At 39.8% G+C, this 25,296-nt stretch overlaps 1 protein-coding gene across 3 annotated transcripts in view; it reads left to right on the forward strand.

The window, feature by feature from the left end:
* SLC44A1 (solute carrier family 44 member 1) overlaps nt 1-25,296 on the forward strand; it is a 203,236-nt gene that overhangs the window by 56,360 nt on the left and 121,580 nt on the right. For all 3 annotated transcript variants that reach the window (XM_047699922.1, XM_047699921.1, XM_047699920.1), the window contains exons 2-3: nt 294-383; nt 9,599-9,741. In XM_047699922.1, coding sequence (XP_047555878.1) covers nt 294-383; nt 9,599-9,741 — 233 coding nt within the window. The remainder of the gene's footprint in view (nt 1-293; nt 384-9,598; nt 9,742-25,296) is intronic.

The following is a 25,296-nucleotide window of genomic DNA, read 5'->3' on the forward strand; positions in this document are numbered from 1 at the left end:
GGGGGCGCCTGGATGGCTCAGTGGGTTAAATAAAGCCTTTGCCTTCAGTTCAGGTCATGCTCCTAGGGTCCTGGGATCGAGCCCCGCATCAGGCTCTCTGCTCAGTGGGGAGCCTGCTTCCCTTTCTCTCTGCCTGCCTCTCTGCCTACTTGTGATCTCTGTCTGTCAAATAAATAACTAAAATCTTTTAAAAAAAAAAAAAAAAAGAAGCAATCTAGGAATAAGTGGTATGTTTGTGCCTTCCTACTTCACATTTAACGCTCACCAGTCTCTTACTGTGTGTTTTCCGTTAGAGCTCTAAACGAGAATGGAAGCCGCTGGAGGACCGTAGCTGTACAGACATCCCATGGCTGCTGCTCTTTATCCTCTTCTGCATTGGGATGGTAAGGACCCTCTCACAGATCCTTAGACCCTGGCGGCCTCATGATCCAGGGGAATGATGCGGAACTGGTCTAAAGAGGGAGCTTGTTATTTGATTTATGTTTAACTCCTCCTGAACTGCTTATGACTGGAGGTCCTCAGAGACCATTGAAGCCGGTTATTTTTGTCCCATATACAATTTGTTGGTATTTGGTACCCCTTGATACATGAGATAAAATTAAGAGGATTGGAACTGTCCCCTGGACTAGATCATTTAAGAAAGCCAGATCATGAGACCTAAATTTCTGTGAATTGTGGTCTTGATGGAGTGTTGAGCAGAGCCCTGGCCCCTGAGTCCTGAGTATGTATCCAACCCAGTCACACAAGCCTGACTAGGTTTTTGCACCAGTGTGCCCCTGGGGGATTTGGTGTTCTTTTATATACACTTAGAGTTTGTGCCAGAGGATGTCTACAGTGTTTCCAAATCTGACATCTTTTAGTTCTTCCTAGAGAGGAGGCTGGCTGCTCTCTGCTTCTGCCCATACTCGGCCCCCGCTGCCTGCTGTAAAGGGTGGCATCTCTCCATTGGAGATCAGGGACTTGGTGATTTTCCACTGGGTGTCGAGGGTGGAGGACCAGAGCCCCTGGTGCAGAGTGTCGGGGGGGGGGGCTTTTTCAAATGGCACCCGCACCCTCCCCGGCAGGATTTCTGACACAGGCTTCAGGGACTGGAGAGTCACTGCAGGTGTGCTGGGCTGGGAAAAAACGGGGTGAAAACAGGGTTTTAAAGCCAGCTCGAGTTAGAACAGGCTTGGAAATCCCCATCTGGTTTATTCCCCTCATTCCTCAGATGGAAAGCATCAAACCCGGAGATGGAAATGACCATGCCAAGGCCACATTGTTAGTTCATGGGAGAGCTGGTACCAGAGCCCTGCCCTCTTCATTTCCAGGACAGTGCTGTCTTCTGCCAGTCCCTTTCCCCTTTCTCAGAGGGACTCTGCAGCCGGGTATTATGCTCTCTTTCTTAGTCTTTACAACTAAAGCATAAATACCTCTGGCAGCCTTTTTTCACAAATGTATGAGTGTTTTTAAGCCTCATTTCCCCATATCTTTTGTAGAGCTTCTTTAAGGATAATCTGATTCTGTGTCCTCTGCAACTGCTCGCTGCAAATGCCATTTGCAAACCAGAGAACCACCCTAATCCCGACAAAAAGGCATAATTGCAGGGACCTGTTACGCACCCGAAGAAAGGAAAAGAAAGCAGCCGACTTTAAAGAGATATAATAAAGCAAATAAAATGAGGAAAGTTCGTTTTAAATAGATGGCTCAGTTTCATGAAACCTAAGATATTTAGAAGACATCAGAATACCCATTTCCTCACTTAGGACTTGGAAAATGTTTTTCAGGAGCCTACTTAGTTTAATGGAGTAGTTCCTGAAATGCAGTGTGCGTGTCGAGTGTGGGAAAGTTTTTTTTTTTTTTTTTTTTTTGGTAACAGAATTAGCACAGACTCTCCCTACTCCCTGAATTATTCCCGAGATGGATGGCAGCTGACCTTTCAAAATTATGTTTATAAAAACATGTACCTGCCACTCCATGTGCTTTTGATTTTCTATGCTAAAAGAGCTCGGGAAAGTGCAGTCATTAATGTTGATAGGCTGATTTGGGAGTGACTTAGAGTAGGGAGCTATCTGTTCACTGACACATTTTAATGCAATGGTAATTAATAGAACCTTGATTTCAGTGCCATGGTAATTAAGACCCACTGTGTGTACTTTTAAATGCAGGCATAGTGTTACTTGTTTTGGAATGATTTTTTTTTTTTTTTTAATGGATTAGTCTCATACAGTTGAGCTTACCTCACATTTTGCCATGTGGGAACTGGAGAAATTTCCAGGTTCTGTTGCCATACAGACACAGCAGTAGAACAAAGTTTTTTGTCTTCTGTGTATTTTTTTTGTATGGTTTTTAGAAGTTTTTTTTTTTTTCTTTAGGATTTCGTTCTTTTCAGAGAAATATTCATCAAACGTTTGTTGAGATTATCCTACACTTGATGCTTTTGTATGTATTCATCTCATTAAATTCTCCCATTTACCTTATGAAATAGGTTTTCTCCCCAGCTTACAAGCAAGGTGTAGCAAGGTTAAATATTAGCTTGTCCAAGAATAGAATACTGGTAATATGTGGCAAAGGTAGAATAGGAACTAGAATACTAGTTCTAGTACTAGAACTAGAATACTCTTTTAACCTCATGGTGTCTGCTGCTTCTGTCATCTTGGGGCTGAATATTCAAGCCAAATCTTTATTCATTGTCCTTACTTGCAGTTCTTTGCTCATTCCTTGATACCTATCCTTTGAAATATTTATTTATGTAATGCTTTGAAATATTTTAAGACCTTGTCTCATTTCATTCATCTTCACCATTAATCTTTTTACTTACACGCATTCACCTCTTCATAAATATTTGTACCTTTATTTCCTCCCTTACATCCAGGGTTTTTCCAGGCCCGCCTTCCATGCTCATCTTCCACATTTGAACTTTTATCAATATTTTGAAATCACTGGACATACATTTACTCTGTTCTTTAAAAAAGTTGCATGTAGCATTATACTTCTAAATTTCTGTTTTCCAATAAGGTAGCAGTCAAGTGGTTCTCATTTTGGACAAGTTGATTATCAGAAGCAGCTAGAATTTGGAATACTCTTTCCTGGGTCCCTCCTCTGATTCTGACTTAATCTCTGTGTTTGCAGTGTTCAGCCAGGGTTGGGATTCCTGTTTTAAGTGCCAGTAAACCACTGAAGAGTTCGTTTTCTTTCTTTCTTTCTTTCTTTCTTTCTTTCTTTCTTTCTTTCTTTCTTTCTTTTTTTAGAAGAGGGTGAACAGGGGAGGGGTAGATGGAGAGGGAGAGAGAAATTCAAGCAGCCTCTACACCCAGCATGGACCTGACACAGGGCTCAGTCTCACAACCCTGAGATCATGACCTGAGTGGAGATCAGAGTCAGACGCTTAACTGACTTGGCCACCCAGGTCCCCCAATCACTGAAGGGTTGTAAGCAAGAAATGATGTGACCGGGTTTAGAAGGATGGCCCTGGTAACCGATGTTATAGATGGTTTATAATGCATTATAAAGAGGGTCCGCTTTGGAGGCTGATGGAATAGTCCAGGGAACATGTGGAAAACCTGAAATAGCGTCGTGATAAAGAAGAGGAGAGAGTGTCATCGATGTTGCAGACAAGGGGGAAGCAGAGTAAGGATGACTAAGAGGTTCTTGTATGAGGGTTCAGAGTAGGGCTTTTCAGATCAAATCTGACCGCAGCTTGTAAGTTCCAAACCACAATTTCTGTATACGTGAAGGAACAAGAATGAGATGGATAAACAAAGCACTGTGTTAGGAGCCAGAAAGTCACCTGATTATACTCAGTGAAGAGCTCCTTGGTAAAAACAACTTGTAGAATGAAACGTGGGCCACATGGCCTGAAGATCCTTCCCATGTTGGACAGTGTGACTCCATTCTGTTTCTAGGGAAAGAGATATGAGTGAGAAGAGATCCATCTGGACCCTCTCTGCCCAGATGAGGCAGGAAAGAGGAGGTTCCTTGGCCCTGATAGGAGTGCTCACATGGACAGTAGTGACGCCCTACCACGTACTCCTGATACCGGGTGCTGCTTACTGTGGACTCGGGACTATTCTGCATGTGACGCAGAAACATTTACATTTCACAGCTATACAATGAAGTCGCTGCTGTTGTTAACATCATTCTCATTTTACAGATAAGAAAACAGAGGCACATGGCTTTGTTAAGTAACTTGTCTAGGTTACACAGTGGTAGGATTGGACCTGGAAGAGAAGAGCTCTAGAAGGCGAGGCCTCAAGAATAGTCCTTCCTTTTTGCCTGGAGTTGGAACTATAGAAAAGTTGTTGTTTGGAACATGGACACAGTAACCTCACCTGCCAGGAGAAAGTGGTCTCGTCAGGATTTCAGATTCTAAGCAAACAGTTTAGCATTCTTACTTCCTCTGGTGCAGTTAGGAGGCGAAAGTGATGGCCAGAAGCGTGGATAAGGGAGACCGAGGAGTCCGCTCTACTCCGTACTCTTACATGTGCAGTCTGGTAAGGAACGATACTACAAAGGCAGACAGGGTAGATGGAGGAAAGGAAAATGGCCTTCGGAAATGTGGAATGAGAAGATGAGTTTGGGAGAGGTAGGGTGTGGGTAAAGATTAGCAGTGGGAAAGGCAGAGTTGGGAGTTTTGGAGAAGGCTCTGGACTAGAGCTGGGAGTAGGAGACGACATTGCATACGTTGTCCCTTCAGACCACTTTCAAGGACCTTTTTTATTTTATAGCACTAGTCTATTTCCCAGCGCATAGTGTTTCTACCTCATTAACTATTGTTGAGCATGCAGCACAAAGTGAAAGACTCAAAGACTGACTGCAGTGTTTAGTCATCTGTGCAATGGTCTGAGCTCTGGCAGGATCAGAGAGTAGGAATAGCATGCCAAAAATTACCCTGAGGTTACCTGATCCAAATACCTGTCTCCTTTCTGTCAAATCTTTGTTTCATTCCTTTTTTTTTGGGGGGGGGGGATTATGGTAAAATACACATAATGTAAAATTTGCCATTTAAACTGTTTTTAAAGTTTGAATCGATTTGCTTTTAATCCACTCTTGTTTTTTGTATCCTCGGTCACTGTGCTGGACCCAATGTGTTTATCCTACTTCCTCCAAGTATAGTCTGAAACATTTTACTCTCTACCTACTTTTCCTTAGGGTCATAAAATTCGGGACGAGGAGAGGGCTTTATAGATTAATCTAGTTCAAGCCTTGTGACAGGTAGGGAAACTGAGTCTCGGTATTTAAAGTGACTTCCCCACAATCATAAGGATCGTTTGAGGCCAAGCTGGGTTCGGTGTCTAGCATTCCTTGCCCATGTGTTTTATTTCTTTTATTCATTGTTCCAGCTGCCCGTGAAACTGAACCTCTCTGATCTTGCTTCCTCACACCTCATTGTTTTCTGATCTTTTGAGAACATGTCAGGTCTTTCAGGGTAAACTTGATGTCTTATAACTCTTTCGTCCCCTGCATGACATCTTCTGTTTGATTGTGCTCGATAAATGCTTATTGACAGGACTCTTCTAGGCTTCCAGTCATATTTGCTTATAGCTTCTTTCTTCTTTCTTAGAGTAATGCATCCTATTTTAGAGAGATTATTTTAGAGAGATCTGGAAGATTGGGAGAATGTTTAAATTTTTTGTTTCTTTGTATAAATACTAGCTCTGCATCACACATTCTTATCCTGTCTGCTGGGTCCTAATAGCCTTTCAGGTCTCAGGGTTCTACAGAGGAGAAACAGAAGCCAAATGTTACTTTGAGGTTTGACAAATTAGTTATTAAGAGATTGACTCCCAAGCTTTGGTTGAGTTTAGGGATAGAGGTAGAGGATTATGGATAGAGCTAAGGAGGTAGTATTTGAGGGAAAAGGGTCTGGGCATATTTTCTTGAATCCCTAGGAGAGAGCTGTAGGAGTAAGTTCTTTATTCCCTGTGTTTTTATTTTGAAACATTTTGCCATATTCATATTTTATCCCCACCTACCACACAGGTTTTGGCTGACCCATTTTTTTTTCTGCCCCCCCCAAAACCAAAACTAAGGCCTTCTGCCTTGCTCAGTTGCATGTTAAGCCTCCAGGTTTGAAATTCAAACATGCTTGTAAAATAAAGTATGTCCCTCCTTTTGACTAAAATGTATGAATCTAAGCAAATCCTCCTTCTTACATTGAAATAATGAGCACAGTTCATTAATTAGCAAACTGTCTTTCTCCCGCGTAGGCAATAGGGAACTTAATGAGTTTGCAAGATCTGGCTTGGGATCCATACCACCGGATGCCCTGATCTGACTTGAGTCACCTCCTGTTCGTGATTCCATTTGTCTGCTCCTCCTCTCTCTCGAAAGAGCAGTTCTGCAAGCACTTCAGTAACTCAGTCCTTTTAAGATTTTTAGCCACGGTTCTCTTCCTTACTAATAGGCTTACTTTCTCTGCCGTGATCGCTCTCTGCTATAGGCGTATAAAAGCTTTCCTCATCCCCCTTATCATTTGCTTCATTAATATGATTTCCTTCTCTTGAATGCCTCTTCCTCTCCCTGCTTAGAGCCATTAAATTATTGAGTGCATTCTGTAAAGTTTCTCTCATCCTATTTTAATTTCATGTACCACATTTTTTTCTCATATGAAACTATATTGCTTCCCGCATTTGGACTTCAGAATTTTTTTTTTAAAGCGATTGTATTTTTAATTATATTTTGCCTAGTTCCCCACTGTCAGTACTTCTACCATATGGGAAGTCCCTGGGATAACAGTCATGGTTTCTTCCTATCTTATTAGCTTACTTTTTTCTCCTTGCTTTCTCCCCTGCAGCTTCTCAACCTCTCTTCTCTAATGGCTTTGGAAGCTACTAAGCAACTAAGAAATTTAAGTGGCCTGTGTGAAAATACATCAGTGTCCCATTTTACCATATATATGTAACGTTTATAATTTATCTTCTGTCTACATCCCAGAGGGATGTGAGGTGGCTTATGATTAAAAAAAAAAGAAGAAGAAAACTCACATGTCCAACAGTACTGTTAAAAATAGTCAGAAAGGGAAATCAGATACCATTTAAAGGAATCTGTAACACAAAGTACTTATCAAACATAAGAAAATTTCTATAAAAAGTGAAAGAAGAACTTAACCTTTTAATTATGCAAGGGCTTTGCTATTTCAGGCTAGTGAAAAAAGATTGTAATTGTGGTCTGAATGCTTCTATGTAGTGACACAATTACTGACAATATCGCTCATTTTCCCCCTAGAAATTTTTGTGCTAAAGGCGAGAACTGAAGGAGTTTTTGGTTAGTCCCCAGTTATTGGTGTCAACTTCTGTAGTCTGGCTTTATCCTTCAAATTTCCCACTAACAGTTACCATGTCTTATGACCAGCCATGTACCAGACCAGCTAGGACTTAGAGATGCATTATCTCCTTTAGTCTTCATCATGACATTGATATCTTCTATGAAATAGATGATAGTGCTTTGTGAGGGATGAGGAAGAAACACTCCAAGTATGTAATTGGATCAAAGTCACGTAGGTAGTAAGTGGTAGAGCCAGGGTTTAAATCCAGCTCTCTCTGTGTTCTCTTTCTGTTATTCTCTGATTCTTCTTGTTAAAGAACTGTGTTGGAAAGGTTAGCTATTAAACCTCCTAATGTTTACCTCCACTTCCAGGTTTTGTTCGGTGTGGGATTTCCTAATTGGAAGTTCAACGATACATTTAAAATGGCATGCTGGTTTGCACATGTGTATGTGTGCAGGGGCTTAAATGTTTTTTATCTCATGTTTTACCGTTGGCTTGAGGTCCTGACATGGAACTATCTTGCATTTTCCATGGAGGAATCCAGAGAGAGGGAGGGGGCAAAAGGCGAGGGTGAATGAGTGGGTCCAGACCAGCCTCTGCCTAACCCTAGTACAAGCAGTTAGCTGCTCCTTGGAGGCAGAAGGGTACTAACATTTTTATTGAAACAGACACTTACATGCATTATTTCATGTGATTCTCATAGCAGCCTTTGTGGTAAGTGGTTTTATCCTCAATTTATAGACGGGAATACTGAAGCACAGAGCATTAAGCAGGTTTGGCCAATGTCACACAGGTAGAATATAGAGTCATCAGTATTCCTTTGATCAGTGAAGGTGTATCTGACCCCAAACCCGTGATCTTTTCCTTTGCACATTCTCATTTCTAACAACAATAATAGCTAATATTTATTGAGCTCTAACTGTGTGCTGAGCAGGATTCTTACCACTTTACTGGATTATTTCATTTAATCCATACAGCGTTCTTATGAGCTATACACTCACTGTCCCACTTTACAGGTGAGTAAATTGAGGGACGGAGACTTAACGTAACTTGGCAGTGTTCAGAAGGCATGACAGCAGCAATTCGGTCTGCTCTGGAGTAGACTTTTTTATAAGCCGTAGTTTCAAGCAGTTTCTATTAGCTAGAGCCACACTCTCCCTCCCGCCCCTTTCCTCACCTGCAAGATAAAACTAGAGGGGTTATTTAGAAAAAAAAGAGTTTACTTGCCTTTTTAGGAAAGTATGTTTAAGAGGGAAACACTCTTCTTGGAGGAAGTGCATGTGGGTACTGTACTGAGCACCATGGGCCCGACATCTAGCTGAGCTGCTTACATGTGTCCTACTCATGAGACTTGGCTAGAATACATTAAACAGTGATAATCCCTGCCTTCATTGGCCACTTCATGAAGGATAATAAGAACTCACCCTTTTAATGACCACATCGCAAGATTTTTCTAACCCCAGTCTTTTCGCCCAGTTCAGTTTATCAGTAGTGATTCACCTTATTTCCTGTTGTTATGCCTGCTCCCTGCAGTGAGCGTAGGCTGGATTGCTCTGTCTTGGTCAGCGCGTACTTGACTCAGCAGGTATGATACATTCCCGAAGCATCTACCATTTATTTGCCTTTGGAACTGTGATGAAGCCTATTCCCATGAAGTGGAGTGACCTTTGTGGCACACAGACCCAGTGCCTCCCGCTCCCTGAGTCTGCAGTATTAAAAGCATGGTGGTGTTTCATGGCATAATTCTTTGGCTTGTATACAGCTTTACTGCAGGAAGGAAACAGGAGTGTTGCGTGCACCAGAGTGATAATAATTTTAAAACCCACACACCTATTCTTCTTTGAATTTTTTTCTTTCATCTGTTACTGTTGTCCGTTTAACAGAGCTCCTTTACAACCAAATAAAAGTAAAGAATAAAACAAGCAGGGTTTGATTCAATGCTTTGATCTTTACTAGCTTCTTTGGCGTTGGGCAACTTATTGAACCTCTCTGGGTCTCAGTTTCCCCATCCTGAGGATTAGTGATAATGTCTGGTAAGCACTTAGTAGGAGCCTGGCACAGCACAGATGTTCCATACAGAGAAGCCACTGTTACTATTATAAAATGCGTAGACGATCTTACGATGTCAGAGCTTAAGATTTGTTTTGTTACAGTAGTAAATAGTGTTTCCCTGTGGACTTCTCTGTGCTGCTTCTGTGAAATCCCAGGAAAACAGTAGAATAGTGTTTGCAATAAGGAAAGATAGCTCTTTGTTCCCTTCAGCGGATAAAAGAAGCTCATTATCGTATCAAGTAGTGACTGTTGTTATTGAACTGGTTTATTTGTATGATTTTTCTGTTTTTTTTTTCCTAGGGATTTATTTGTGGCTTTTCGATAGCAACAGGTGCAGCAGCGAGACTAGTGTCAGGATACGACAGCTATGGAAATATCTGTGGGCAGAAAAATGCCAAGTTGGAAGCAATACCAAACAGTGGCATGGACCACACCCATCGGAAGTGAGTAGACTGTTGGCTGAATGAAGGGGGGTAGAAAATCTTGCTTCTCTTACTGTTATAAAAATAATATCTTACTGAATATTATTTTTATATGTCTCCTGTTGGTGTTTTTATTTTTATTTTTTTAACTGCCCACTCAAATTAGTCCTGTTTTTGGTCTGTAAATACATTTCCAGGAAATAAAATTAGCTGCCAAGTTAATATTAACTATCTTAAGGTTTTAATGAGTAAAGGCTTGATTTGAGAGGTTTCTACCTATACTCTCTTTTCCCATTAGCCTTTAGATTGTACATGAAGTTTTAACTCAGGAAATAACGTAATTATTTTTTTCTTCCTAAGATTGTACTTGATGGGGGACAGAGGGATGATAATGGATTTTGAAACATTAAATGAAATGGATTAACGAAACATTTTGTGATGCATCATTTATAAGTACAGTACACATCAATTTCCAATTTTATGAAAGATAACATTTTCTTTGTCAGACTTTAAAATTTGTTTTGTATTCTCAAGCTTCATCTTTTGCATTTTATGAAATTCCTGTCTTAATTGCCTTTTTTCTTCATGAGAGCTATTACTTCATTTTTAATGTCTGTGAGGAAAATGTCATCAAACATATCTTAGGTATGATGTCAATATATTTGTCCACACTGTATATTAATGTCCCATCACACTTGATTAGACAAGTGTAATAAATGAAAACAGGTCTTCAGAATTAACCAAAGTAATGGGTTACTCAATTCAATTAATAACATTTAAGAAGCATTTTCCAGGATATAGTAGCTTGCTTTATTTATTTATTTTTTTATTTATGATTTTATTTACTTATTTGACAGGAGAGTGAGCACAAGTAGGGGGAGTATCAGGGAGAGGGAGAAGCAGGCTCCCCTCCCCATTCATCAGGGAGCCCAATGTGGGGCTCCATCCCAGAAGCCTCGGATCATGACCTGAAAGGCAGACGCTTAATGACTGAGCCACCCAGCTGCCCCATAGTAGCTATATTTATTATTAGATAAATCTGTTTGTTAAATCAGGGCCCTTCCTGAAAAGTATAAGATTGATTTGATAATTTCACAAACTTGAAGAAATCCAGATAGTTAATCATATCTCAGAGATATTCCCCCATTGAAAGAAGGAATAATGCATTTTAAATAAATAAAATTTCAAATAATAACAGTGAATATTTGTGTAGCATATGATAGTTGGCAAGCGTATGATACCATGCTGTGAGGTAGGTGTAGCAGAGATTTAGAGAGATTGAAGTGATTTTTCTCAAAAGTCTGGTTGGTCAGTGGAATATCAAACACAGACTATGAGCTTTATTCTGGATAAGCACCTGCTTCCCTTGACAGAAGTGAAAATTGGACTCATGGAGAGTAATTTGGAGGATTTTCATTTATCGCTTTTTTTATTGCTTTATAGAATTAACACAATGTTTAGGCCTTGTGTTATTTCTGATAACAAGATAGCCCATCCATATATTTTTAAACTTTTTCTTTGGAAATAATTTTAGACTCCTAGAAGTTGCAAAATAGTACAGAATTCCACATCTTTTGTTGTTGTTGTGGGTAGTGTCTATGCTGTCCAATACATTTGACTCTTCAGTGCTGGTGACATGTACCAAACATGAAATATTACCAATTAGGTAATTGTGGAGACAGGAGGAAAAGAGCTCTCTTCCCTCAGATCTATTGCTCACATGAGGTCATACTCATGTTTATGGCTCCCTTTATAACTTGCTGATGGTTCCAAGCGTATTGTCACCATAAGGTTTGTATAAATGTCACTCTTCACTCTTAACCTTATGGAAGTTCACTTGATCAATTTTTAATTTCAAATCCTTGTATTTTCTATATACTGATATAGATATTCTCTATATACTATATGTTCTATACACTATACACACACACACACACACACACACACTGTGTATATTTTTATGTATATTGGTCTTTTGTAAAGAGAGCCTGCTTATTATTCCAAAAAAAGTGGTTACTTTTCCCTGAGTGCTTAAGTGTAGTTGGGAGCCATTCATGGATTGCTATAGAAGAAATAGTTTCCCAAGTATAGCTATACCTTAAGTATAAATGTTTGTTTGTTTGTTTGTTTATGGAGAGGGAGAAGGTAAGAGAGACTCTCACCCGGGCTCAGTCTCACAACCCTGAGATCATGAGCTGAGCCAAAATCCAGACACTCAACCAAATGTACCTCCCAGGGCCCCCTGTTTATTTATTTTTGATCTCTACTTCTCCTCTGCATGTAAACATTTTAGTGCTGACCCATCTAAGTATTCTAACTATAAATGGAATATATATATTTTTAATGACTCATACATTTTGAACATACCTTTCTCAGGTAAGTCTATCCTGTTTGGGTCTTAAAGAAGGCACAGTGCCTTTGCGTTTGTTACTTTTACTCCATCCTCTTCTTTTTCCTGCCAGTTGCATTTGTTTCCTCCTTTTTCATTCACTTCCTGCTTCATTACTACCATAGCTACCATACCTACCATAGCTGTAGAATTTTTTTATATCTGTTTTGTCTGTTGCTGCCTCAACTTGATCTTAATCACTATTTTCTCCCATTTCTTATCCTCAGTAAGTGTCAGTACCTGGTACTTACTAGGACCTACCTCCATACATATTTGTTGAATAAGTTAATAAATAAATCCTCTAAAATCTTGAATATAACTAACTCTTTCTTGCTTTAATGAGTATTGTTTTCTCCGTCAGAAAGAAACGTTTCTCCCATTCTTCATGTGGCTAAATTCTACTCATCCTTCAGTCCTCACTATAAATGTTATTTCCTAGAAAGGTCTTTTTTGATCTCACAATTTAAATCAGGTATTTAAAAATACTTTCTCACGGGGTGCCTGGCTAGCTTAGTCAGTAGAACATATGCCTCTTGATCTTGGCGTTGTGAGTTCGAACCCCATGTTGGGTGTTGAGTGTACTTAAATAAATAAATTAATTAAATTATTTATGAAATAAATGAAATTAAATAAATGAAAAAAATAAAAATATTCTCATTGTGTCCTATAATATGTGTAATTACATATATATTTTGTGATTATTTATTAAATGTGTCTTCTAAGTTCTGTGAAAGCAGAGGTGAGGTCTGTTTTCAGTACTGTATCCTCAGTACCTGGAATGTAGTAGATACTCTCAAATGTTTGTTGAATGGGTAAAAAATTTATTTTCTTAAAATATTTTCTAGGAAGTGAATTACCAAGTTTGAGGATAAGATTAAGACTACTAATAAATATTTAAGATTATTAATAAAAATTATTGATGAATATGGCTTTCCATAAAGTCTGTTCCATTTACATTCCCGCCAATGTCTGAGATTGCTTTATCTTTGCTAGTATTACTAGTTTTATTTTTTTTACTCATTAACCAAGAAATGGCATTTTATAGTTTTAATTTGCGCATCTTGGGTTATTCGGGAGTGTGAGCCTCTTTACCGCACATGTTTGTTGACCTCAGGACAACTGTTGTGCTAGCATATCTATTCTTGGCTTTCTAATCTCTAATCTTCTCCATCCTTTATGCTGTGATAGGATTAAGTTCTTTCAAACACTTTTTACGTTCATTTCCCTGCTCAAGAGCCTTTACTTTAGTGTTGTTGATGCGTACAGTATTAAAGGTGAGCCCACTCAACCTTCCAGGCTTCCAGTGATCTAGACCCATTGTATCTGTTCAGTCCTTTCCCACTGTTTCTCAGTGTAATAGTAGTGTTCAAGATACTCATACTTCCTGTGTACTATCCCCTCTCCCTCTCTGCCAATCTGAATTCTTGAAAGACTTAAGGTGTCCTGACCTCTTCATGAAATATTTCAAAACAAACTTTATCCCATAGTGACCTTTTATTACCCAAACTTTCCTATCTCAAATTTGTTTTTCTGTTGCCTCAAAGTCCTTTTCCAATTATAATGTGTGTTTCTTCTGCCTTTAGTAATGGTCATTTGCTAGGTAACAATGTTACTATAAACTTAGTGGCTTAAGACAAGATACATTTGCTATCTCATAGTTTCTTTGGGTAAGGAATAGGGTCTCCTGCTTCAGAGTGTCTTGCAAGACTGAGATCAACGTGTTGGTCAGGGCTGGGGCTCTGCTGGGAGTTCCCCTTCCAAACTCATATAGTTGGCAGCACTTTCAAGATAGTTGGACAGAGGGCCTTAGCACTTTGTGGCCATAAGCCTGGGGCCACCCTCAGTGCATGCTATGTGGGCTACTCCATATGGTGGCTTACTTCAAAACCAGCAAGGGACAGTATCAGTAGAGTCTGCTAGCAAGATGGAAGTTAAATTTTTTGTAATATAATTATAGAAGTGATGTCCTGTCACCTTTGCCATATTTTACTTGTTAGAAGCAAGTCACAAGTCCCATCCAAAGTCAAGGGGAGGGAATTACACCAAAGTGTGAATTCCAAGAGGTGGGAATAATTGGGGCATCTTAAAGTCTTCTGCCACCCTGCCCAACTGTGTCTTGCTGGAGTGTCATGTTTTGTATAGCTCCCAGATTTGAACACCTGAGAGTTATTTCATAGTTATTGAGTTATTTCATAGCTTATTGAATTGCAGTAGTAGAGGAAGCAACAAAGCTAGAAGAAGACTAGGAAGGGGAAATGCCTTTGTCCTCTTCTAATTAGAAAATTTCAGGGACGCCTGGTTGGCTCAGTCAGTTAAGCATCTGCCTTTGGGTCAGGTCATGATCCTGGGGTCCTTGGATCAAGCCCCACTTTGGGCTCCCTGCTTAGCAGGGAGCCTGCTTCTTCATCTCCCTCTGCCCCTCCCCCTGCTCATGTGTTCTCTCTCTCTCTCTCTCAAATAAATAAATAAAATCTTCAAAAAATGTTGAAAATGCCAGGGCACCCGCCCAGGTGGCTCAGCTGTTAAGCGTCTGCTTTCGGCTTAGGTCATGATCCCAGAGTCCTGGGATCAAGCCCCACATCAGGCTCCCTGCTTAGCAGGAAGCCTGCTTCTTCTGCTCCCACTCCCCCTGCTTGTGTTTCCTCTCTTGCTTCTCTCTGTCAAATAAATAAAATCTTAAAAAAAAAAAGTTTAAGATGCTAAGATGACTATAGGATTCTATTAGTGGTAAAGAAAAGGCAATATTTTATTGCCTTATCATTCTTTTTTTTAAAGGTTTATTTATTTGACAGAGAAGGGGAGGGGCAGATGGAGAGGAAGAGATGGCATCTTAAGCAGGCTCCACCAGCAGAGAGCCCAAGGTGGGGCTCGATTCAGGACCCTGAAGTCATGACCTAAGCCTAAATCAAGAGTTGGCTGCTTAACTGACTGAGCCACCCAGGGGCCCCTGTTGCCTTCTTACTCTAATTATAATGTGTTGTTTTTCTTCAAGTAATATTTTGACCCGATAATATATATTTACTGCAGTAAGAAGGATGTAAAGAAAAATGGCAGATAATATTTTATGAGATACAGAGAGACCCCCCCAACTTCAAATGGATTATGTTCCCAAAGTTTACTTTTAAGTTGGTTAAGATATATACAACTCTTCTGCATAGAAACTGCTATAAATAAGATTCTGAGGCTCACTTAACTCAGAAAACTCATTTATCTTAGAATCATAGACTGTCAGAGGCGAAAGGGATCTTCAAGATTATCTAGTGTGTAACCACCTTAAAACATCCTGTCAAATATTGGTAAGCCTTGTGTGTAACCTCTGTAAACTACCCCATCAAATACTGGATGAGTGCCAACTAAGGCTCAGAGAAGAAAATGACTTGTTTTGTAGTTGAGCTATTATTATGTAGCAGAGATGCTAAAGAACAAGTGTAAGCCTTATAGTCTTTTTGGGGGGGATGTGGGGGATGGGATAGTAATAATATATTTGAACTCTGATCGACAATTCCAAAATTCTACACTGCCTACCATTTTCAAAACCCACCATTCTTCTACGTTCTACATTACCTACCATTTTCAAAACCATAAAGCTAGCTTTATAGTGTATGTGTCAATTTTTAGAGTATTATTATTATTATAGAAATTGTTCCCACAGGGGAAGCCCCCTGTCCTCCATATCAATTTGGATAGAATAAGGCTGCTTCTAGTTCTAAGATACCTGGATCTGTGGATATGGGGACTATACTAGAGCAAAGCATCTAGCTCTGTTGGCCCCTGGGGAGATAATTGGAGGAGGGGGGAAGCACTGTGTTTCCACTATGGATGTTACCTTTGTCATGGGTATTTGGGGTGGGAGAGGCTATGGCAGGGTGGCATTGACTCTTAGTGTTCATAGATTATTGGAAAGCCAGGTGTGGGGTATGTAGAGAATTGCTTTTAATCTTTCTTATGTAGGTATTATATCACTTATTAGAAATGTTTTCTCCATCCTGCAAATAATCCTAACACAGAGCTTAGTGACTCTTTCTTTGTTACTCTTAAGAAATTTTCTCAGTGAGGAGGTACATGAGATAGGTCTCATGTACCAGTATTGATTTTTTCATAGAGGTTCCAAAGATACATTTTTTGCACAAATCTAACTTTGTTCTTTATCTTTTTATCTTTCCTCTAAGGAAGCCATTTAAAGCCCCAATCACTGATAAAGGCTCTTTGACCGTAAAATGCCTCTCAGATTTCAGATAATCAGTATTAACAGGATGTACAGGAAATAGAGGTCTGAGGAGGCTGATGGCATACATTTGTAAGTAAAATCTATAGGGTCATTTTGTTTGAGACCTTTTTCAATTACCTTCCTTACCTGTGGCAGGGTATCTAATGCGAGTTTTACTTCTTTATTTCAACTGTTTCATTCCCCAGAAATCCACAGCATAGAATGTACGTGGTGGAAGGGCTCTGGAGATCACGGAACCTTTACACCCTTTACAGGTGAAGAGACTGAGGTTTAGGATACATCAGCGGCTTGATGAAACAATAGTATCAGGAGTAGCACCCACTCTTGAATGCACAGTCTGGTGCTCTTTGCATTATTTCCTGGTGAGCTACACAATGATTCCAGTTACCCACCCCTTTTTTTTTTTTAACTTTTAGGGCCTCTACCTCTGAATTTTTTTTTTTAAGATTTAAAAAAAATTTTTTTTAAGATTTATTTGTCAGAGAGAGAGAGAGAGCTGATGCACGCACAAGCAGGGGGAGCAGCAGGCAGAGGGAGAAGCGGACTCCCCACTGAGCAAGGAGCCCGATGGGGGACTTGATCCCAGGACCCTGGGATCATGACCCCAGCCAAAGGCAGACCCTTTACCAAGACTGAGTCCCCCAGGCATTCCCCTCTGAACATTTAAAGATGAAACACTTTTAGTAGAATACACAGAGAAGAAAGGGTGGGTTATATAAATTAATAGTTACAACTAAAGAAACTTTGAAACCTACCCAATCTGTGAAGGCTTCGAACAATCTGAAGGCAATTTGGTGGTGGCCCTGGAACCACCACTGTATTAGGTGCTACTACAGCTGTTAACAGATGGCCACCAACTAAGTGGCTTGAAACAACAACGTTCTCTCTAAGTCAGAGGTCTGCGTGGCAGGGCTCAACTGATTCCCTGTTCCAGGTTTCACAAGGCTGAAACAAAATATCGGCAGGGCTGTGTTCCTCTCTGGAGGCTCTGGGGGATGAATCTTTTTCCAAGCTCATTCATGCTGTTGCCAGAATTCGGTTCCAGGTGGTTGTCACACCGAGATCACATTTCCTTGCTGGTTGTCAACGAGGAGTCGTTCTCAGTTTCTGGAGGCAGCCTGTATATCCTATAGCCTATATTCTGGGTTTCATGGTCCATTTCCATTAGCAACAGTCAGCCAGATCCTTCTCATGCTTAAGTTTCCCTGACCTCCCCCCCTTCTTCAGGGTAGCATCTTGGTTCTAGATCATCCATTTGGTGGAAGAATTTCTTAGCCAGTGACTCGGGGTTCAGGGGCAGTCATTTGAAGTAGAGTTTTAGAGCCTTAGGTTGGAGGATCTAAGCAGGACTTGCCTTCTAGCAAAGGGAAAATCAAATAAAGTAGGCTTCTGGAGTGGTGATGGGGGTGGAAACTGGTGAATGGATGGTCATGTGGGTTCTTGGGCCACATGGCAGCTCAAGAGCCCATCTCTTGTGAGGATGGAATTCCAGTTAGAAGGCTAGGCTTGGTTCTCGTTGGCTGAAGAACATTGTGTACAGGTTGGAGTTCTGTAGGACATGCTAAAGCTGGCTGAAAACTGGCACCCACGGTGAAGAACTCCTAACTCTTATCTCATGGACTTACAGAGGCTTCAGAGAGGAGAGACAGTGCCTTTCATTCACTGCTAATGCTTGGGTTTTACAGTGTTCAGGGTATTCTTCAGAGCAGCTCAATAGATCACCTGCTCATTCCTGTAGCTAGTGATAGGTTTGAACAAATGGAGATATTTTAAGCCTTCGATGAGTTTGGTTTTGCTTTGGGGGAAAGCACTGTCCTCTTTGTGTCCTGTCAAATAGTCTCTGATTCTAACATTAATATCACCTCTCCTGCTTGGCTCAATGCGAAGAAGAGAAGCCAAGGTAGATCCTCTGTGTGAACTTGCATTTGTGGACTCATTTTGTCACAAGCTGATAAGCATTTGAAAACAGTAACACCTCAGATGTTCTAAATGGAAACTGAAGAGTGTTATTTATGCCCTTTCCCCTAAACTTTATTTTTCTCTCATGGAAAAATGTTAGAAGGTATAAAAATGATAGGTAAATTTTCTGAAGGCAAAGTTATGGAGGCAGCTTTGGATTTTTTTTTTTTTTTTTTTTTTGCCATATTTTGGGACCGGACCACTCTTTAGCTTGAATTTTCAAACTTTTTACAAAGGTAACATCTGTGTTACTAGTATAAATCTAACTTTAGGATAATACTTTCTATGGATAATACTGCTAGCAATTTGAAAGAAGAGATTCAGTTACATACTTTAGAAAATATAGGAGCTGAAACCTGAAATGTTTTGCAGATTCTGAATAGGGAAGTAAAAAGCCACTTAGAATTCTGAGATGGCATGCTTGCAGTGAGGCAAGGATGGGGTGATTGGTTTCTCTGTGTTATCTGCTTCAGTGTGTATCCTCCCCTAGCTACATTAAACAGCTGATTATACATGCTCAATCCAGACTTTCACTACTTGGGTTGGTTCCAGGTGAAGCAGACAACTGTAAAGATTCTAAAAAGCTCTTGTCATTGTATGTAAGCTCATAGATAATGACCTTTGTAATATATTTTAGGTAATTATTAACCACTTCAGCTGTGAATTTTAAAGTCATTAGTTTGCCATCTATTTATTTATCGGGACCTGAGTAAGAAGGCAACTGAGAAGTTGGAGGGTACAGAGTCCATACATGACCACCCTCACTTCTGACACTAATTATAAGTTTGGGTCCCTAAGACTACCTTTATTTCTGAGACCAATTGCAAGTTGAGTGGTTAGTAAGACCATACTTAGGAAGCCTCACAGAACTCACTGAAATCTATTATACTCACAGGGAAGAACTACAGATTAAAACCAGCCAATGAGAGAGGTACACAAGGTGGGGCATTCATTGTTTTCTCCCTGTGGAGTCAGGACATTTACTTAGCTGGCGCTGATATGTAACAGCACCCATGGCACATTGCCAACTGATAAGCTCACCCAAGTCTCAGTATTCAGAATTTTTATTGGGGCTTCATTATGCAGGTATGGTTCATTGTGCGTGAGGCTGATTCCGTCTCTAACCCCTCTTATCAAGCAGAAAACACAAGATCACTCAAACTCCTAGTCTGCGTGACATTGCTGGTCTAAGTGTGGTCAACCCCTTGGGCACCTGGCTGGCTCATTCAGTGGAGCGTGCAACTCTTGATCCCGGGTTGTAAACTGGAGCTCCATGTTGGGTGTTGCAATTACTTAAAATTAAAATCTTAAGAAAAAGAAAAAAGTGGTTAACTGCTGCCCTAAATTCTATCTGGTGTTGGCTGCCCACGCCCTAAACCACACTGGTTGGACTATCTGCTATGACCCAAAGCCCCTGGCAAATAAAGACACGCCTTTGCCCAGAGCAAAGTCAAAACCTTTCCCTGAGTAGGTTAAATTCTTTACTGCATACTTTGAGTGTGTGGGACTTAATGAGGGACTCTTTAAGTTGGATTTTGTAAAGTACATTTTTCAAGATGAAATTTGAAATATTTTTTTCATTTTATTAAGGTATAATTTACATAACTGGTAACTGTATACAGTCACTCGCCCTTTATCACAGTCCGCACTTCTGTTGCCCCCTGAAAATTGCCTCATATCCCTTTGCAGCCAGTTCTTCTTCCATCCTTGTTCCCAAGCAACCACTGATCTGCATTTTGATAGTATAGTTTTGCCTTTTCTAGAATTTCATATGCAAGAAATGATACAGTATATTGTGTTTTGTGTCTGGCCTCTTTAATTTGGCGTTATGTTAATGAGATTCATCCCATGTTGTTAAACAATAGTTTGTTCCTTTTTTCCTTTTTTTTAAAGATTTTATTTTTTTATTAATTGACAGAGAGGCAATGAGAGAGGGAACACAAGCAGGGAGAGTGGGAGAGGGAGAAGCAGGCTTCCCGCTGAGGAGGGAGCCTGATGTGAGGTTCGATCTCAGGACTCTGGGATCATGACCTAAACTGAAGGCAGATGCTTAACAACTGAGCCACCCAAACACCCCTACTTTGTTCCTTTTTAATTACTGAGTGGTATTCCATTCCATTCCATTCCACATTTTGCTTGTCTGTTCACTACTTTTTGCATATTTGGATTATTTATTTATTTAAAATAATTTTGTTCTATTGTAACTAACACTGCTTTGGAAATCTATGCATGTGATGCTGTATGGATATGTATTTCATTACTCTTGGATAAATACCTAGGTTTGGGATTGCTGAGTCATGATGAGGTTATGTTTAACTTTATGAGAAATTACAGAACTGTTTTCCAGAGGTGTTGCACCATTTTGCATTTCCAATGTGGCTGGTGTGTAGGGGTGCAAGAGGACTTGGTTCCAGGGGTTCCAAACAGACCAGGTTTGGCTGGTCACATGTGCATGTGATGGTATTTCACTGTGGTTCTAATTCGCATGTTTTAGTGGTCAGTGATGGTGAGTATCTTTTTAAAGTGTTGGTTAACCATCCATATATCTTCTTTTGTAAAGTACTTGTTCAGATCTTTTGCACATTTTTTGATTTGTTGATTTGTTTTAAAAAGTCTTAAGATTTGTTTTAAAAAGTCTTAAGAGTTCTTTATATTTTCTGTTTATAAGACCTCTGTCAGGTAAACGTTTTGCAAGTATTTCTCTCATTTGTGGTTTGCCTTTTTCTTTTCTTTTTTTTTTTTTTTTTAAGATTTTATTTATTTTTTTGACAGAGATCACAAGTAGATGGAAAGGCAGGCAGAGAGAGAGAGAGAGGGAAGCAGGCTCCCTGCTGAGCAGAGAGCCCGATTCGGGACTCGATCCCAGGACCCCGAGATCATGACCTGAGCCGAAGGCAGCGGATCAACCCACTGAGCCACCCAGGCGCCCGCCTTTTTGTTTCCTTAATGGTTATCTTTTGACAAGCAAGTTTTCAATTTTGATGAAGTCTCATTTATCCGTTAGATACATTTAAAACACACACACACAAAGATGTATATTCTTTTAATGGCTCATGTTCTTTGTATTCTGAGAAATCATTGGTGTAATCCCAAGTCATACAGATTTGTTTCTGTGTTTTTGTAGCAGGGGCACAGGGGTGGAGGAGCCCCTGGCTCCAGGGATCCCAAACAGACCAGGTTTGGCCCTTGCCCCTGACAAAATCCAAAAGCAGAGACACACATGGTGAGGAAACAAGAAAGGAATTTATTTCAGTGAGGCCAACACCGGGAAGGCAGCTGACTAACGTCTCAAAGAGTGTCTTCAAAGTGCTGAAAATACTTCCAGGTTTATATAAGGAGAATATGGGACAAAGGTGGGTGGGTACATGCAGGTGGGCAGTAAAGGTCAGGTGGTCATTGTCTTAGGGTCCGTCCCGTGGGGTCTTGCTGACTCGGGGCAGCTCTTCCTGCTCAAGGGGGTAGTTTTGGTTCCCATCAGGGGATGCTTTGCCTGCAGGGTCTTTTGCCTGAGTTAAGAGATAAGCTAGAAAGAAGAACTTAATCAGAAAGTACAGACTGAGGTCAAAATGGAGGTAGCTGACGTCCTCTTTCATTTTCCTCTAAAAGTTTTGTATCTAGCTCTTAGGTTTATGCCTGTGATCCATTTTGATTTAATGTTTGCATATGGTGTGAAAAGGTCAAGGTTTGTCTTCTTCTTCCTCCATAGAAAAATCCAGTTATTCCAGCTTCATCTATTGAAAATACTGCCTTCCCTGTTGAATAACCTTGGTACCTTTGTTTTTTAAAAAAAAAAAAAAAGATTTTTAAATCTGAGGGCATGAAAGGAAGCTGATGGAGTTTCCAGTAGTGGCAGATACCAGTATTACGGAAAATATTAAAGGAAGGGTATCACCTCTTGTATAATACTGTTTTAAATAACTAGTTGGAACAAATTATATAAAAGAGATAAATGGAGTGTGTGTAGGTCAGTAGAGATAAAAATAATACTATCTACCAACAACAAGGGACTGTAACTTGAATGTTTAGGGGATTCGACAAAAACATATCTTGAAATGAGATGCTTAAATCATGGGTTATAAAACATACACCTAACTTAATTCAGTCATTTTTTTTTATCACTAGACAAAATATAATGAAAAACGTAATATTTGTTTTATGAGAAAACAGAATCTAACAAGATACAGGGCCAAAAACAGAGAATTATAATACTTTAATAGAATGAAAAGAAAACAAATAATAAGAGAATATAATCTACTCCTGGCTGAGTAGTCTTAATATAATAAAAATGACAGTACTAACAAAGTTAATTTATAGATTTGATACAATACTAGTTAATATCCTGATAGGATGGTGAATTGGACTTGATTGATAGTATAAATCTCAGAATAAAGGAGCAGGAAAGAACTTCAGGGGAGAACATTTTAAAAATCATTCTTGTTCTCAAAATAATTTGAAAGGATTAGAATTAGAAGCATATATTGTAAGACAGTTAAATGGGGATAAAAGAGCAGAAAGCCATACACCAAATTCACTACGGACTTTCTGGCTTTGAAGGTAGAAAGGGAAACTTGTGAGTTTCACCAAAGTTTGGATTCTTATTTATTTATTTATTTATTTATTTATTTATTTATTTATTTATTTTTAAAGATTTTATTTATTTATTTGAAGGAGGGAAAGAGTGAGAGAGAATATGAGACCAGGGAGGGTCAGGGAGAGAAGCAGACTTCCTGCTGAGCAGGGAGCCTGATACGGGGCTTGATCCAGGGACTGTGGGATCGTGACCTGAGCAGAAGGCAGAAACTCAACCAACTGAGCCACCCAGGTGCCCCAAAGTTTGCATATTTAAAGGCCTGTAGGCAGTCACTATAAATCACTTAAGTGGGCTGGGAATAAAATAATAGAGAATGTTGGACACTCTGAACTTGATATATGTGTGCCCAATGAAAGGAGACTTTCTACTTGGTTTTAGCTGGTTTTTGGCATGTGGGTGGATGGCCCAGTGGTGCTCCGTTTTCAAAAAAAGCCAGTAATCTTAAAAAAAAAAAAAAAAAAAAAGCCAGTAAGCTATTGATGGAAGGAGAGTAGGAGAGCACACATGACCTCTCGCCTTACTCTATTTAGGCTGTTTTAACAAAATATCACAGACTGAGAAGCTTAAAAACAACAGAAATTAAATTCTCTTAGTTCTGGAGACTAGAAATCTAAGGTCAAGACACTGGAATGATCACGTTCTCATGAAGCCTTCTTTCTGGTTCATTGCTAATACTTTTCTCCCTGTGTCCTCACATGGTAGGAAGAGACAGGGATCTCTTTGGAACCTTTTATAAGGGCACTCGCCCCACTCATGAGGGCTCCATCCTCATGACCTAGTCATCTCTCAAAGACTCCTAATATAGGCACCTTTGGAAGTTAGGATTCAGCATATGAAATTTGGGGGCACACATTCTGGCCATAGCACGATCTTCTGATTCTTAAATATGGGCAGTTAATGTATTGTCCAAACAAAACAGGTATTGGGGAGGGGATCACTCATTGTCTAATTAGTGACTGTGTAGCTTAGAATTGAACAAAAAGAAATTTTGCCATTCAAAACCAACACTCCCAAGTATATTAATGAGCCTGCCTAAATGCAGGTTAATAACAGTGACAGAAATAAAATAGAAATACGAGAAATAAACTGATAGTAGCATATGAGAAATCAAGTAAAATAAAAACTAATAGCAATCACTGTTTAACAAAAGATATTGTTGAATGATAATATGAAGGAAACGACATCTAGAGCCTTTTTTTTTTTTTTTTTAATTTGACAGAGATCACAAGTAGGCAGAGAGGCAGGCAAAGAGAGAGAGAGGAGGAAGCAGGCTCCCTGCAGAGCAGAGAGCCCAATGCGGGACTTGATCCCAGGACTCCGGGATCATGACCTGAGCCGAAGGCAGAGGCTTTAACCCACTGAGCCACCCAGGTGCCCCATCTAAAGCTATTTTTAAAAAGATTTTATTTTTCGAGAAAGAGTGAGTGCACATGGTGGGGAAGGGGCAGAGGGAGAAACAGACTCCCTGCTGAGCAGGGAGGGAGCCTGACATGGTACTTGACCCCAAGACCCTGGGATCATTCTGTGAGCCAAAGGTAGATGCTTAACGACTGAGCCACCCAGGCGCACCGAGTTAAATACTTTAAAACAAATATACTTTTGTTATGGAGAGGAAACCATTTATATGTTATTGAAGCATTAAAGGAGTAAAGTAGTACCAAGGTGGGCATGTTTGATTGTCAAAAAACTTGATTCTCTGATGTAAAGATAAAAGTAGTACCTTAAGAAGGGTACTTATAGTTTTTCTATGGTGGGTAAGATTTTTCATGTAATTGGAGATATATCCATAAGGGTAGATTCAGTAGACAGATAATTAATGATGGTTTACATTTTCACCATGGATGATAGACACTGGAGAAAATTACATTAATATGTGTGACCTAAAGATCTTCATTTGTAAAATAAAAATAATAGTAGTACCTACTTCCTAGGGTGTTTTGGAGGAATAAATACGATAAATGATGTATGCTTCTTGACATTGCCTGGAACCATAGATGTTAACTGTTATTTTTTACAATCATTTTCATTATTATAATCTTCCAAAACAAGTTTCAAAGTTACTTATCAGAGCTTCTTCCCTTTTTAACGTAGATGGGGAAAACTGCTCATTTAGCCCAGTTTACATTAGTGGAGTTTACAAAGCACTTTCACATATTCTATCTCATTCTTACTCTAGCCCTGGGAACTCTGAATTTCCTCTGTGGTGGGGGGCTTTCAGGATTCACTCTTCTGTAGTCACAGCTTGGTTTCTGGTCATCACCCTTTACCGCTCCACCTATAAAATCAATTCAAACTAATTCAAGAACTCCCCACTCTGACCACAGCCTTTTCTCCTTCCTGTTTGTGTGTCCTTTACCTTTTGGAGCCATTCTTTGACCTTTATTAGTTCTTTGACTCCTGTACTTTCTC

This window comes from Lutra lutra, chromosome 13 (genome assembly GCF_902655055.1).
Source record: "Lutra lutra chromosome 13, mLutLut1.2, whole genome shotgun sequence".
In the NCBI taxonomy this organism is placed as follows: domain Eukaryota; kingdom Metazoa; phylum Chordata; class Mammalia; order Carnivora; family Mustelidae; genus Lutra; species Lutra lutra.